At 41.2% G+C, this 15,240-nt stretch overlaps 1 protein-coding gene across 1 annotated transcript; it reads left to right on the top strand.

Moving 5' to 3' along the window:
- Positions 1–312: 312 nt before the first annotated feature.
- LOC124026535 (oocyte zinc finger protein XlCOF6-like) lies at positions 313–10,526 on the top strand (the record flags this gene model as incomplete). The annotated part of the gene is made up of 3 exons (XM_046339447.1): positions 313–771; positions 7,785–7,910; positions 9,271–10,526. Coding segments are annotated over 3 exons (1,841 nt in total), but the record flags the coding sequence as incomplete, so codon positions are not given.
- Positions 10,527–15,240: the final 4,714 nt, after the last annotated feature.

Here is a 15,240-nt window from a genome sequence, read left to right as displayed (position 1 = left end):
GATTAAAGAGGAGGAGGAGGAGAGCACATTCAAAGAGGAGGAGGAGAGAGCATTCAAAGAGGAGGAGGAGAGAGGGATTAAAGAGGAGGAGGAGGAGAGAGGGATTAAAGAGGAGGAGGAGGAGGAGAGAGGGATTAAAGAGGAGGAGGAGGAGGAGAGAGGGATTAAAGAGGAGGAGGAGGAGGAGAGAGGGATTAAAGAGGAGGAGGAGGAGGAGAGAGGGATTAAAGAGGAGGAGGAGGAGGAGAGAGGGATTAAAGAGGAGGAGGAGGAGAGGGATTAAAGAGGAGGAGGAGGAGAGAGCATTCAAAGAGGAGGAGGAGGCAGAGAGGTGCGCATTCAAAGAGGAGGCTGAGGAGAGAGGATTCACAGCGGAGCAGAGAGCATTCACAGAGGAGGCGGAGGAGAGAGCATTCACAGAGGAGGCGGAGGAAAGAGCATTCACAGAGGAGGCGGAGCAGAGAGCATTCACAGCGGAGCAGAGAGCATTCACAGAGGAGGAGGAGCAGAGAGCAGTCACAGAGGAGGCGGAGCAGAGAGCAGTCACAGAGGAGGAGGAGCGAGCATTCACAGCGGAGCAGAGAGCAGTCACAGAGGAGGCGGAGGAGCGAGCATTCACAGAGGAGCAGAGAGCATTCAAAGAGGAGGAGGCAGAGGATCGCGCATTCAAAGAGGAGCAGAGAGCAGTCATAGAGGAGGCAGAGGATCGCGCATTCACAGAAGTGGAGAACAGGGAAGAGGAGGAAGAAGTCGATGGGAACACTGATCCAGGTAAGTTCAGTTGTTCAGGATGGAGAGAGGCTGGTGCATTGACAGCCACAGGGGATTCCAGAACTATTATTGTCTTTACACCAATCTGGTAACTTTTTCTTTGAAGGGGTAAGCGGGGTAGGCTCTGTCCACCAATCAGGGCTGTGTATGTAAATATATTTTAATTTGTATCAACATGCCCAGAAGATCAGACTGAGCATTTCAATGGCAAAAGGAGGCTCAGGGAAATAAATGATAACAAATATATTTGAAGTTATTTTCATTAAATAAAAACATGCAGTGATTTATTAAAAATACTGCATGGGGGCTTTAACATTCTGGGCCTGTTTTCAGCCGGCGATTAGAGGCCCAAGTGTCAAACACACTTTAGTTTGGAACTTCCTAATGTAAGAACATGAGTGCTGGCATTTTCCAGCCCCAACACCAGGTTCAACTATGTATCTGTCTAACATCAGCTCACTTGTGCTGAGGTGGGAGGGGTGGCAATATTGGAGGCGTGTCCTTAAAAACACTGACAGTTTCATGCAGCTCTAAAAGGAACGTTTCAGACCCACAAACAGCAGATCTCCTAGGTAACACAGTTGGTTTAGAGAGTGGAACCACAACCTATCCAGGCCATGACACACAGTGTCCATGGTAGAGAGATGTTCATTTTGTGCAGGTGAATCTGGTATTTACATACATCCTACCCTACTCCTAAATCCTGGCTGGTTTAACAGCATCACATAGGTGTCTTTTCATCCTGGCCATTAGCCCTGTAGCCTAATAATAAAGGGGTTTTAAATGGTCTACTGAGAGTGCCTTGAAATATTAGCCTTCATGTTTTTTCATTATTCACTTACCAGCATACTTCATTTTCCTCGTTTTGAGTAAGATGTCCAGTCACAGTTCCAGTGCTTTTACATATACAGTAGAACCAGCTCACCTGCTTTTACATATACAGTAGAACCATCTCACCTGCTTTTACATATACAGTAGAACCAGCTCACCTGATTTTACATATACAGTAGAACCAGCTCACCTGATTTTACATATACAGTAGAACCAGCTCACCTGCTTTTACATATACAGTAGAACCAGCTCACCTGCTTTTACATATACAGTAGAACCAGCTCACCTGCTTTTACATATACAGTAGAACCAGCTCACCTGCTTTTACATATACAGTAGAACCAGCTCACCTGTTTATACATATACAGTAGAACCAGCTCACCTGCTTTTACATATACAGTAGAACCAGCTCACCTGATTTTACATATACAGTAGAACCAGCTCACCTGATTTTACATATACAGTAGAACCAGCTCACCTGCTTTTACATATACAGTAGAACCAGCTCACCTGATTTTACATATACAGTAGAACCAGCTCACCTGATTTTACATATACAGTAGAACCAGCTCACCTGCTTTTACATATACAGTAGAACCAGCTCACCTGCTTTTACATATACAGTAGAACCAGCTCACCTGTTTATACATAAAGAGTAGAACCAGCTCACCTGTTTATACATAAAGAGTAGAACCAGCTCACCTGTTTATACATAAAGGGTAGAACCAGCTCACCTGTTTATACATAAAGAGTAGAACCAGCTCACCTGTTTATACATAAAGAGTAGAACCAGCTCACCTGGTTATACATAAAGAGTAGAACCAGCTCACCTGTTTATACATAAAGAGTAGAACCAGCTCACCTGTTTATACATAAAGAGTAGAACCAGCTCACCTGTTTATACATAAAGAGTAGAACCAGCTCACCTGTTTATACATAAAGAGTAGAACCAGCTCACCTGTTTATACATAAAGAGTAGAACCAGCTCACCTGTTTATACATAAAGAGTAGAACCAGCTCACCTGTTTATACATAAAGAGTAGAACCAGCTCACCTGTTTATACATAAAGAGTAGAACCAGCTCGCCTGTTTTTACATATACAGTAGAACCAGCTCGCCTGTTTATACATATAGAGTAGAACCAGCTCACCTGTTTATACATAAAGAGTAGAACCAGCTCACCTGTTTATACATAAAGAGTAGAACCAGCTCACCTGCTTTTACATAAAGATTAGAACCAGCTCACCTGTTTATACATAAAGAGTAGAACCAGCTCACCTGTTTATACATAAAGAGTAGAACCAGCTCACCTGCTTTTACATAAATAGTAGAACCAGCTCACCTGTTTATACATAAAGAGTAGAACCAGCTCACCTGTTTATACATAAAGAGTAGAACCAGCTCACCTGTTTATACATAAAGAGTAGAACCAGCTCACCTGTTTATACATAAAGAGTAGAACCAGCTCACCTGTTTATACATAAAGAGTAGAACCAGCTCACCTGTTTATACATAAAGAGTAGAACCAGCTCACCTGCTTTTACATAAAGAGTAGAACCAGCTCACCTGCTTTTACATAAATAGTAGAACCAGCTCACCTGTTTATACATAAATAGTAGAACCAGCTCACCTGTTTATACATAAAGAGTAGAACCAGCTCACCTGTTTATACATAAAGAGTAGAACCAGCTCACCTGCTTTTACATAAAGAGTAGAACCAGCTCACCTGCTTTTACATAAATAGTAGAACCAGCTCACCTGTTTATACATAAAGAGTAGAACCAGCTCACCTGCTTTTACATAAAGAGTAGAACCAGCTCACCTGCTTTTACATAAAGATTAGAACCAGCTCACCTGTTTATACATAAAGAGTAGAACCAGCTCACCTGTTTATACATAAACAGTAGAACCAGCTCACCTGCTTTTACATAAAGAGTAGAACCAGCTCACCTGTTTATACATAAAGAGTAGAACCAGCTCACCTGTTTATACATAAAGAGTAGAACCAGCTCACCTGTTTATACATAAAGAGTAGAACCAGCTCACCTGTTTATACATAAAGAGTAGAACCAGCTCACCTGTTTATACATAAAGAGTAGAACCAGCTCACCTGTTTATACATAAAGAGTAGAACCAGCTCACCTGTTTATACATAAGAGTAGAACCAGCTCACCTGTTTATACATAAAGAGTAGAACCAGCTCACCTGCTTTTACATAAAGAGTAGAACCAGCTCACCTGCTTTTACATAAAGAGTAGAACCAGCTCACCTGTTTATACATAAAGAGTAGAACCAGCTCACCTGTTTATACATAAAGAGTAGAACCAGCTCACCTGTTTATACATAAAGAGTAGAACCAGCTCACCTGCTTTTACATAAAGATTAGAACCAGCTCACCTGTTTATACATAAAGAGTAGAACCAGCTCACCTGTTTATACATAAAGAGTAGAACCAGCTCACCTGCTTTTACATAAAGATTAGAACCAGCTCACCTGTTTATACATAAAGAGTAGAACCAGCTCACCTGCTTTTACATAAAGATTAGAACCAGCTCACCTGCTTTTACATAAAGAGTAGAACCAGCTCACCTGTTTATACATAAAGAGTAGAACCAGCTCACCTGCTTTTACATAAAGATTAGAACCAGCTCACCTGTTTATACATAAAGAGTAGAACCAGTTCACCTGCTTTTACATAAAGATTAGAACCAGCTCACCTGCTTTTACATAAAGAGTAGAACCAGCTCACCTGTTTATACATAAAGAGTAGAACCAGCTCACCTGCTTTTACATAAAGATTAGAACCAGCTCACCTGTTTATACATAAAGAGTAGAACCAGCTCACCTGCTTTTACATAAAGATTCGAACCAGCTCACCTGTGTATACATAAAGATTAGAACCAGCTCACCTGTTTATACATAAAGATTAGAACCAGCTCACCCGTTTATACATAAATAGTAGAACCAGCTCACCTGCTTTTACATAAAGAGTAGAACCAGCTCACCTGTTTATACATAAAGAGTAGAACCAGCTCACCTGCTTTTACATATACAGTAGAACCAGCTCACCTGTTTATACATAAAGAGTAGAACCAGCTCATCTGCTTTTACATAAAGATTAGAACCAGCTCACCTGTTTATACATAAAGAGTAGAACCAGCTCACCTGCTTTTACATAAATAGTAGAACCAGCTCACCTGTTTATACATAAAGAGTAGAACCAGCTCACCTGTTTATACATAAAGAGTAGAACCAGCTCACCTGTTTATACATAAAGAGTAGAACCAGCTCACCTGTTTATACATAAAGAGTAGAACCAGCTCACCTGCTTTTACATAAAGAGTAGAACCAGCTCACCTGTTTATACATAAAGAGTAGAACCAGCTCACCTGTTTATACATAAAGAGTAGAACCAGCTCACCTGTTTATACATAAAGAGTAGAACCAGCTCACCTGTTTATACATAAAGAGTAGAACCAGCTCACCTGTTTATACATAAAGAGTAGAACCAGCTCACCTGTTTATACATAAAGAGTAGAACCAGCTCACCTGCTTTTACATAAATAGTAGAACCAGCTCACCTGTTTATACATAAAGAGTAGAACCAGCTCACCTGCTTTTACATAAAGAGTAGAACCAGCTCACCTGCTTTTACATAAAGATTAGAACCAGCTCACCTGTTTATACATAAAGAGTAGAACCAGCTCACCTGTTTATACATAAACAGTAGAACCAGCTCACCTGCTTTTACATAAAGAGTAGAACCAGCTCACCTGTTTATACATAAAGAGTAGAACCAGCTCACCTGTTTATACATAAAGAGTAGAACCAGCTCACCTGTTTATACATAAAGAGTAGAACCAGCTCACCTGTTTATACATAAAGAGTAGAACCAGCTCACCTGTTTATACATAAAGAGTAGAACCAGCTCACCTGTTTATACATAAAGAGTAGAACCAGCTCACCTGTTTATACATAAAGAGTAGAACCAGCTCACCTGTTTATACATAAAGAGTAGAACCAGCTCACCTGCTTTTACATAAAGAGTAGAACCAGCTCACCTGCTTTTACATAAAGAGTAGAACCAGCTCACCTGTTTATACATAAAGAGTAGAACCAGCTCACCTGTTTATACATAAAGAGTAGAACCAGCTCACCTGTTTATACATAAAGAGTAGAACCAGCTCACCTGCTTTTACATAAAGATTAGAACCAGCTCACCTGTTTATACATAAAGAGTAGAACCAGCTCACCTGTTTATACATAAAGAGTAGAACCAGCTCACCTGCTTTTACATAAAGATTAGAACCAGCTCACCTGTTTATACATAAAGAGTAGAACCAGCTCACCTGCTTTTACATAAAGATTAGAACCAGCTCACCTGCTTTTACATAAAGAGTAGAACCAGCTCACCTGTTTATACATAAAGAGTAGAACCAGCTCACCTGCTTTTACATAAAGATTAGAACCAGCTCACCTGTTTATACATAAAGAGTAGAACCAGTTCACCTGCTTTTACATAAAGATTAGAACCAGCTCACCTGCTTTTACATAAAGAGTAGAACCAGCTCACCTGTTTATACATAAAGAGTAGAACCAGCTCACCTGCTTTTACATAAAGATTAGAACCAGCTCACCTGTTTATACATAAAGAGTAGAACCAGCTCACCTGCTTTTACATAAAGATTCGAACCAGCTCACCTGTGTATACATAAAGATTAGAACCAGCTCACCTGTTTATACATAAAGATTAGAACCAGCTCACCCGTTTATACATAAATAGTAGAACCAGCTCACCTGCTTTTACATAAAGAGTAGAACCAGCTCACCTGTTTATACATAAAGAGTAGAACCAGCTCACCTGCTTTTACATATACAGTAGAACCAGCTCACCTGTTTATACATAAAGAGTAGAACCAGCTCATCTGCTTTTACATAAAGATTAGAACCAGCTCACCTGTTTATACATAAAAGTAGAACCAGCTCACCTGCTTTTACATAAATAGTAGAACCAGCTCACCTGTTTATACATAAAGAGTAGAACCAGCTCACCTGTTTATACATAAAGAGTAGAACCAGCTCACCTGTTTATACATAAAGAGTAGAACCAGCTCACCTGTTTATACATAAAAGTAGAACCAGCTCACCTGCTTTTACATAAAGAGTAGAACCAGCTCACCTGTTTATACATAAAGAGTAGAACCAGCTCACCTGTTTATACATAAAGAGTAGAACCAGCTCACCTGTTTATACATAAAGAGTAGAACCAGCTCACCTGTTTATACATAAAGAGTAGAACCAGCTCACCTGTTTATACATAAAGAGTAGAACCAGCTCACCTGTTTATACATAAAGAGTAGAACCAGCTCACCTGCTTTTACATAAATAGTAGAACCAGCTCACCTGTTTATACATAAAGAGTAGAACCAGCTCACCTGTTTATACACTATGATTTGACTACTCGATGGTCAATGTTTCTGTAGAAAAAAACTGTAGAAGGAATAGTGTCTTTGTTTTCTTTAAACAAGGTTAAAGGTCAATGTTTCAGTCTACGTTTGGTCTTAATCAGAAGAGCGTCTGCTAAATGACTTAAATGTAATGTAAATCAGAAGAATCCCACAAAGGGAAGTGCCAGTGTTATGATTTTCCTTTGCGATGATGATTTATTTTTTATAAATTGCACCTCGACTCACGTTGATTGAGCCTCCTCTTCTCTCCCTAAAGGAATAGTTTCACCATCACGTTGATTAAGCGTCCTCCTCTTCTCTCCCTAAAGGAATAGTTTCACCATCACGTTGATTGAGCGTCCTCCTCTTCTCTCCAAAAAGGAATAGTTTCACCGTCTTAAAACGGGTTTGACACTTGAAATGAGGGACGGTGGTAAATGAGTCACTAATCACATGAAATAAATAATAACGTTCAGAAAGGACTTTCCAGAAGCATCAACATCACCACTAGGGCTTTACAATGATGGTGAAAATGTCGATACGTTTTGGTGTTCGATGGGTTAAAATCGTCCAAGACGCCACTGAGGTGCACAGGAGGGTCTTGTCAAAATGCTACATATCTGCACTTCTCTGTGGTCATTTAATATAACAAGCTTTTAAAAGTCATTACTGGTGCACAATTTCTTCTTAAAATATCAAAGCGATGCAGAAGAGACATTTTGTGTTTGTTTAAAGGGGCAGCCGGCAGCCTAACGGTTAGAGAGGTGAGCCAGCGACCAAGGATTGCCAGTTTGAATTCCGGGTCCTGCAGAGAAGTTGGTGCGTTGACAGCCCCAGGAGGTTCCAAAACTCTGTCGGAAGGTGAGCTGTGCAACTGGAAGGTTGCTACTATCTGATATCAAATCCTAGACGTCATCACCCGCTGTTGTGCCCTTGAGTAAGGCACTTAACCCTGCACAACAACTGCTCCACGGGAGCCAGAGCATGGAAGTCCCCTGCTCCAAGCTGTGTCTTTCAGGGACAAAGCAGAAGTAAACATTTTCATTGGACCTTGTGTACAATGGGGGGGAAATTCTTAAATCTAGAATCCTTTGCTGCTACATCCATTTTGTGACGTTGAAAAAAACACTAAAAGTGTGATTTAAAAAATGTCCTGTTAGTTGCTGTTTCACGCAGGACCTTGTAATCAGCAGACTTGTGTGGCCGGGAGTTGAGGCTTTCCTGGTGATGTCACCATGTGGTAAATTATGCAAAGTTCTTGCTGGAGAAAGTTATTATTATTATTTTTTGCTATAAAAGCTTATTTTTTTCCCTTCCCAATTTCAATGGAAATCTACACTGAACAAAAATGTAAACGCAACCTGTAAAATATTGGTCCAATATTTCATGAACTGAAAGAAAACATCCCAGAAATGTGCATGTACAAAAAGTTTATTTAAATTTGAGGCACAAGTTTGTTTATATACCTGTTAGTGAGCGTTTCTCCTTTGCAAAGAGAATCCATCCACCTGACAGGTGTGGATGCTGATTAAACAGCGTGATCAGTACATGGAACTGGGGACAATAAAAGACCACTCTACAATGTGCAGTTCTGTCACGCAACACAATGCCAAAGATACCTCAAGTTTTTAGGGAGCAGTTTTAGGGAGCAGTACCTGTTGCTAAATAATTTTAATGTTCAATTCTCTTCCATAAGCACGCTGGAGAAGTGTGCTCTTCACGGATGAATCCTGGTTTCAACTGTACCGGTCAGTTGGCAGAAATCGTGTATGGTGTCGTGTGGGCGAGCGATTTGCTGATAACGTTGTGAACAGAGTGGTAATGATGGCGGTCGGGTTATGGTATGGGCAGGCATAAGCTACTGTGTTCTTTGTCAGCTCGGGATTTGAACTTGCAACCTTTCGGTTACTAGTCCAACGCTCTAACCACTAGGCTACCCTGCCGCCCCGTATCTATGACCAACCGATGCATAGCTGTATTCCCAGTCATGTGATATCCATAGATTAGGGCCTAATGAATGTTTTTCAATTCACTGATTTCCTTTTATGAGTATAATTTTGGAAATTGTTGCTTCTTGAATTTATATTTTTGTTCAGTGTATTAAAGTGAAGTACTCAATTGTTACCCAATAAATGGTTTGATATTGATATAAAAATGACTGTTAAAGACCATTTCAATACTGTTCCTGATTCTAACCCCATATCTGTTCATATTCCCACAGGAGAGATCTCCAACCCAGGTTCAGACAGTGAGCCCAGTTCCACAGCATCAGGAAACCATAAACAACACAGACAGAGGAACTCAAGACAGAAACATCACCACTGCATGGACTGCTTCACTAGTTTCTATGATCCAGAGGAGTTGAGAAGGCACACTTGTAGACCCCACCCCTGCTCAGATTGCAGAGGCAGTGTTATTTGTCCGACTCACCTCAAATCAAAACAGACTCAGAAAACGAAGGCGACATACCCGTGTGGTCAATGTGGAATGAGATGTGAAACACCAAGCAAACTAAAGACGCACCAGAGAACTCACACAGGAGAGAAGCCATACCACTGCACTGTTTGTGGAAAGGGTTGCAGTCATTCGGACCATCTAAAGACGCACCAGAGAACTCACACAGGAGAGAAGCCTTACCACTGCTCCCAATGTGGAAAGAGTTTCAGTCAGTTAACAACTTTGAGAAACCACCACCTAACTCACACAGGACAGAAGTCTTACCTCTGCTCTCATTGTGGGAAGAGTTTCAGTCAGTTAGCCAACCGAAATACACACCAGTTAATTCACACAGGAGAGAAGCCATACAACTGCTCTCAGTGTGGGAAGGATTTCAGATCTCCAAGAGAATTAAAGTCACACACGAGAACGCACACAGGAGAGAAGCCTTTCCACTGCTCCCAATGTGGAAAGAGTTTCAGTCAGTTATCAAGTCTGAAAAGACACCAACTAACTCACACAGGAGAGAAGCCTTACCTTTGTTCTCAATGTGGGAAGAGTTTCACCACGTTATCTGAACTGAAGCCACACCAGATAACTCACACAGGAGAGAAGCCTTACCTCTGCTCTCAATGTGGGGATAGTTTCACCAGTTTATATTTCCTAAAGAAACACCACCTAACTCACACTGGAGAAAGGCCTTACCTTTGCTCTCATTGTGGGAAGAGTTTCAGTCAGTTAGCCAACCTAAATACACACCAGTTAATTCACACAGGAGAGAAGCCTTACCACTGCTCTCAATGTGGGGATAGTTTCACCAGTTTATATTTCCTAAAGAAACACCAGCTGATTCACACAGGTGGAAAGCTGTTCCAATGCTCCCAGTGTGGTAAGAGTTTCAGTCATTCATCAACTCTGAAGAAACATCAGATAACTCACACAGGGGAGAAATCTTACCACTGTTCTCAGTGTGGAAAGAGTTTCAGTCTGGTAGGAAACCTAAAGAGACACCAACTAACCCACACCGTAGAGAAGCCTTAACAATGCTCTCATTGTGGGAAGTGTGTCAGTCATTTACACCACCTAACGTCCAGTTAATTCACACAGGAGAGAAACAAAAACGCTGCTCTGTGTGGAAAGCGTTTCAGTCAATCAGCAAATTTGAAGAAGCATCAGGGAATTCATACAGGAGAAACGCTGTGTCGTTAGATCTGAAGACACCCATTTGTTCACATAGGGGAGAAGCCTTAACTCTGCTATCAATGTGGGGATAGTTTCACCAGTTTATTTCCAAAATAACACCAGCTAATTATGACTAATAATAACTTACCTGGTTAGATAAAGGGGGTAAAAAAAATGACTTGCAAAGGATTGTGGCAGCTGCTCCCTGTGTGGAAAGCTTCAGTCAGAGAACCAATTTGAAGACCCACCATTTCACTGGCACGGTGTGAGGAAATGATTCAGTCCCCTAGGAGACCTAAAGAAACACCAGCTAACTCACCCTGAGAGATTCCTTACCATCTTCTTAAAATAAAGCTGGTATGATAAGGCTTTATTGTGAACATATCCATATTTCAGGAATCACCAAAAAGGCAGCAGAGAAAACTGAGTGAAGTTGACATTGTGGAATCCATAGCTAATATCTGTCCATAGAGAATCCTGAGTAATCACAGACGTCATATATTCTAGTTGGATTTCTACATCGCTTTAAAAAAAAAAAAAAAAAAGAAGAAAAAATATATAATTTAGTCACGGAAAATGTATACATCAAAAACTTCTAAATGTCAGAAAATAAATACAACTATTGTAAGTATCCTGTCTCTCTTTATTATGGAGGGTTGAAGAGTCATTATAAATTGCATATATATATATATATATATATATATATATTATATCTGGTGCTTTACAGGGAGGCTATACTGTAAGTAAAGCAGTGGTGGTCGGTGCCGTTTTAAGATGAGAAGGAATATATATTTTAAATGTATGAGCCTTATTTCTATTACAGCAGACTGGATGTCTGTCATTCATATTCCATTCATCCAGATCAATGGAACATCGATAGGTTTAGGCTACTACATGATACTCATTTCCCCTCTACCCATCATGAGGATGCTACAACCTGGCCTATGATTTAAAGTTTAAAACATAGGTGCAGAGGTCAAGATCATTTAGAGTAATCAAGGTGACAGACACGTTCAATACTGCTTTGCACACTTGCCTGCATCTAGCTGATCTGGGGTTTAATCAGTAGTCATTAGTCCAACAGTTGCACTTTAGAGTTTCTGTTGAACAAAGATAAGTTTATCCCTGTTTTGTCCCATTTGCTTCCCTTTAAGAAAAGTTCCTCACAAAGACAAAGACACGGGAACCAGAAGTCTTCAATTTGGGCTCATCAGACCAAAGGACAGATTTCCACTGGTCTAATGTCCATTGCTCGTCTTTCTTGGCCCAAGCAAGGCTCTTCTTCTTATTGGTGTCCTTTAGTAGTGGTTTCTTTGCAGCAATTAGACCACAAAGGCCTGATTTACACAGTCTCCTCTGAACAGTTGATGTTATGTGTCTGTTACTTGAACTCTGTGAAGCATTTATTTTGGCTGCAATCTGAGGTGCAGTTAACTGTAATGAACTGATCCTCTGCAGCAGAGGTAACTCTGGGTCTTCCTTTCCTGAGGCGGTCCTCATGAGAGACAGTTAACTGTAATGAACTGATCCTCTGTAGCAGAGGTAAGTCTGGGTCTTTCCTTTCTGAGGCATCCTCATGAGAGACAGTTAACTGTAATGAACTGATCCTCTGTAGCAGAGGTAAGTCTGGGTCTTTCCTTTCTGAGGCATCCTCATGAGAGCCAGTTAACTGTAATGAACTGATCCTCTGTAGCAGAGGTAAGTCTGGGTCTTTCCTTTCTGAGGCATCCTCATGAGAGACAGTTAACTGTAATGAACTGATCCTCTGTAGCAGAAGTAAGTCTGGGTCTTTCCTTTCTGAGGCATCCTCATGAGAGACAGTTAACTGTAATGAACTGATCCTCTGTAGCAGAGGTAAGTCTGGGTCTTTCCTTTCTGAGGCATCCTCATGAGAGCCAGTTAACTGTAATGAACTGATCCTCTGTAGCAGAGGTAAGTCTGGGTCTTTCCTTTCTGAGGCATCCTCATGAGAGCCAGTTAACTGTAATGAACTGATCCTCTGTAGCAGAGGTAAGTCTGGGTCTTTCCTTTCTGAGGCATCCTCATGAGAGACAGTTAACTGTAATGAACTGATCCTCTGTAGCAGAGGTAAGTCTGGGTCTTTCCTTTCTGAGGCATCCTCATGAGAGACAGTTAACTGTAATGAACTGATCCTCTGTAGCAGAGGTAAGTCTGGGTCTTTCCTTTCTGAGGCATCCTCATGAGAGACAGTTAACTGTAATGAACTGATCCTCTGTAGCAGAGGTAAGTCTGGGTCTTTCCTTTCTGAGGCATTCTCATGAGAGACAGTTAACTGTAATGAACTGATCCTCTGTAGCAGAGGTAAGTCTGGGTCTTTCCTTTCTGAGGCATCCTCATGAGAGACAGTTAACTGTAATGAACTGATCCTCTGTAGCAGAGGTAAGTCTGGGTCTTTCCTTTCTGAGGCGGTCCTCATGAGAGACAGTTAACTGTAATGAACTGATCCTCTGTAGCAGAGGTAAGTCTGGGTCTTTCCTTTCTGAGGCGGTCCTCATGAGAGACAGTTAACTGTAATGAACTGATCCTCTGTAGCAGAGGTAAGTCTGGGTCTTTCCTTTCTGAGGCATCCTCATGAGAGACAGTTAACTGTAATGAACTGATCCTCTGTAGCAGAGGTAAGTCTGGGTCTTTCCTTTCTGAGGCATCCTCATGAGAGACAGTTAACTGTAATGAACTGATCCTCTGTAGCAGAGGTAAGTCTGGGTCTTTCCTTTCTGAGGCATCCTCATGAGAGACAGTTAACTGTAATGAACTGATCCTCTGTAGCAGAGGTAAGTCTGGGTCTTTCCTTTCTGAGGCATCCTCATGAGAGACAGTTTCATCATAGCACTTGATGGTTTTTACGACTGCACTTAAAGAAACTTTCAAAGTTCTTGAAAATTTCCAGATTGACTGACCATGTCATTTGAGCTGTTCTTGTCATAATATGGACTTGGGTCTTTTACCAAATAGGGCTCTTCTGTATACCACCGCCTACCTTGTCACAACACAACTGATTGGCTCAAACGCGTTAAGAAGGAAAGAAATTCCACAAATTAATTAAGAAGGCACAGCTGTTAATTTAATGCATTCCAGGTGACTACCTCATGAAGCTCGTTGAGAGAATGCCAAGAGTGTGCAAAGCTGTCATCAAGGCAAAGGGTGGCTACTTTGAAGAATCTCAAATAAAATATATTTTGATTAATTAATCCCTTTTATGTTACTACATGATTCTGTACAGTATGTGTTATTTTATAGTTTTGTTGTCTTCACTATTATTCTACAATGTAGAAAATTGTCAAAATAAAGAAAAACCCTTGAATAGTAGGTTTGTCCAAACTTTTGACTGACACTGTGAATATATACTTTTTTTCTGAGTGTCGTGTTAGATGGCAGAGTATCTGGTCATTATACTTTGCTTGAAAAATATTATAGAGATATTCTCCATTCTAGTAGGTGGCTGTAATGCAATAATTATTGGATGCCAAACTCTGTTAAACCTCATCGAATAAGTTAAACCCTGGTATGACACTATGGGGATGATGGCGGAAACAGAAGTGTCGTGCTGAAGCACGTCGAGGACAGTTAGCGAGAAGGATGAGTGGACAACAGTGAAGTCCAAGAATGGAACAAAAAGGGAGAAATTGTTGTGAAAATGAGTCTGATGAATCGTTGCTTGTTGGAGAACGTTTTTTGGATAATGATGTTTATTTGGGAAACTCTTTTGAAGTCACAAGGACGGTGAAGAAGGCTTCAGGAAAAGTGAATGCAGTCAAAGTAACCAGGAGCGGTATGGTGTTGACATTGTGTAGTCATAGTAACCAGGAGCGGTATGGTGTTGACATTGTGTAGTCATAGTAACCAGGAGTGGTATGGTGTTGACATTGTGTAGTCATAGTAACCAGGAGTGGTATGGTGTTGACATTGTGTAGCCATTGTAACCAGGAGTGGTATGGTGTTGACATTGTGTAGTCATAGTAACCAGGAGTGGTATGGTGTTGATATTGTGTAGTCATAGTAACCAGGAGTGGTATGGTGTTGACATTGTGTAGCCATTGTAACCAGAAGTGGTATGGTGTTGACATTGTGTAGTCATAGTAACCATGAGTGGTATGGTGTTGACATTGTGTAGTCATAGTAACCATGAGTGGTATGGTGATGCCATTGTGTAGCCACAGTAACTAGGAATGGTATGGTGTTGATATTGTGTAGTCATAGTAACCAGAAGTGGTAAAGTTTTGATGTAGCGGGGGCACCGGTTAGTCGAGGTAATTGAGGTAATATGTACATGTAGGTGGAGTGACCATGCATAGATAATAAACAGAGAGTAGTGGCAGCGTATAAGAGGGTTGAGGGGGGGGAGTCTTATGGCTTGGGGGAAGAAGCTGTTAAGAAGCCTTTTGGATCTAGACTTGGCGCTCCGGTAAAGCTTGCCGTGCGGTAGCCGAGAGAACAGTCTAGGGTGGCTGAAGTCTTTGACAATTCTTAGGGCCTTCCTCTGACACCGCCTGGTATAGAGGTCCTGGATGGCAGGAAGCTTGGCCCCAGTGATGTACTGGGCCGTACACACTAC

This window comes from Oncorhynchus gorbuscha, unplaced genomic scaffold, assembly GCF_021184085.1.
Source record: "Oncorhynchus gorbuscha isolate QuinsamMale2020 ecotype Even-year unplaced genomic scaffold, OgorEven_v1.0 Un_scaffold_2752, whole genome shotgun sequence".
NCBI classification, from domain to species: Eukaryota; Metazoa; Chordata; class Actinopteri; order Salmoniformes; family Salmonidae; genus Oncorhynchus; species Oncorhynchus gorbuscha.
This window is presented reverse-complemented; position numbering and strand designations above follow the sequence as displayed.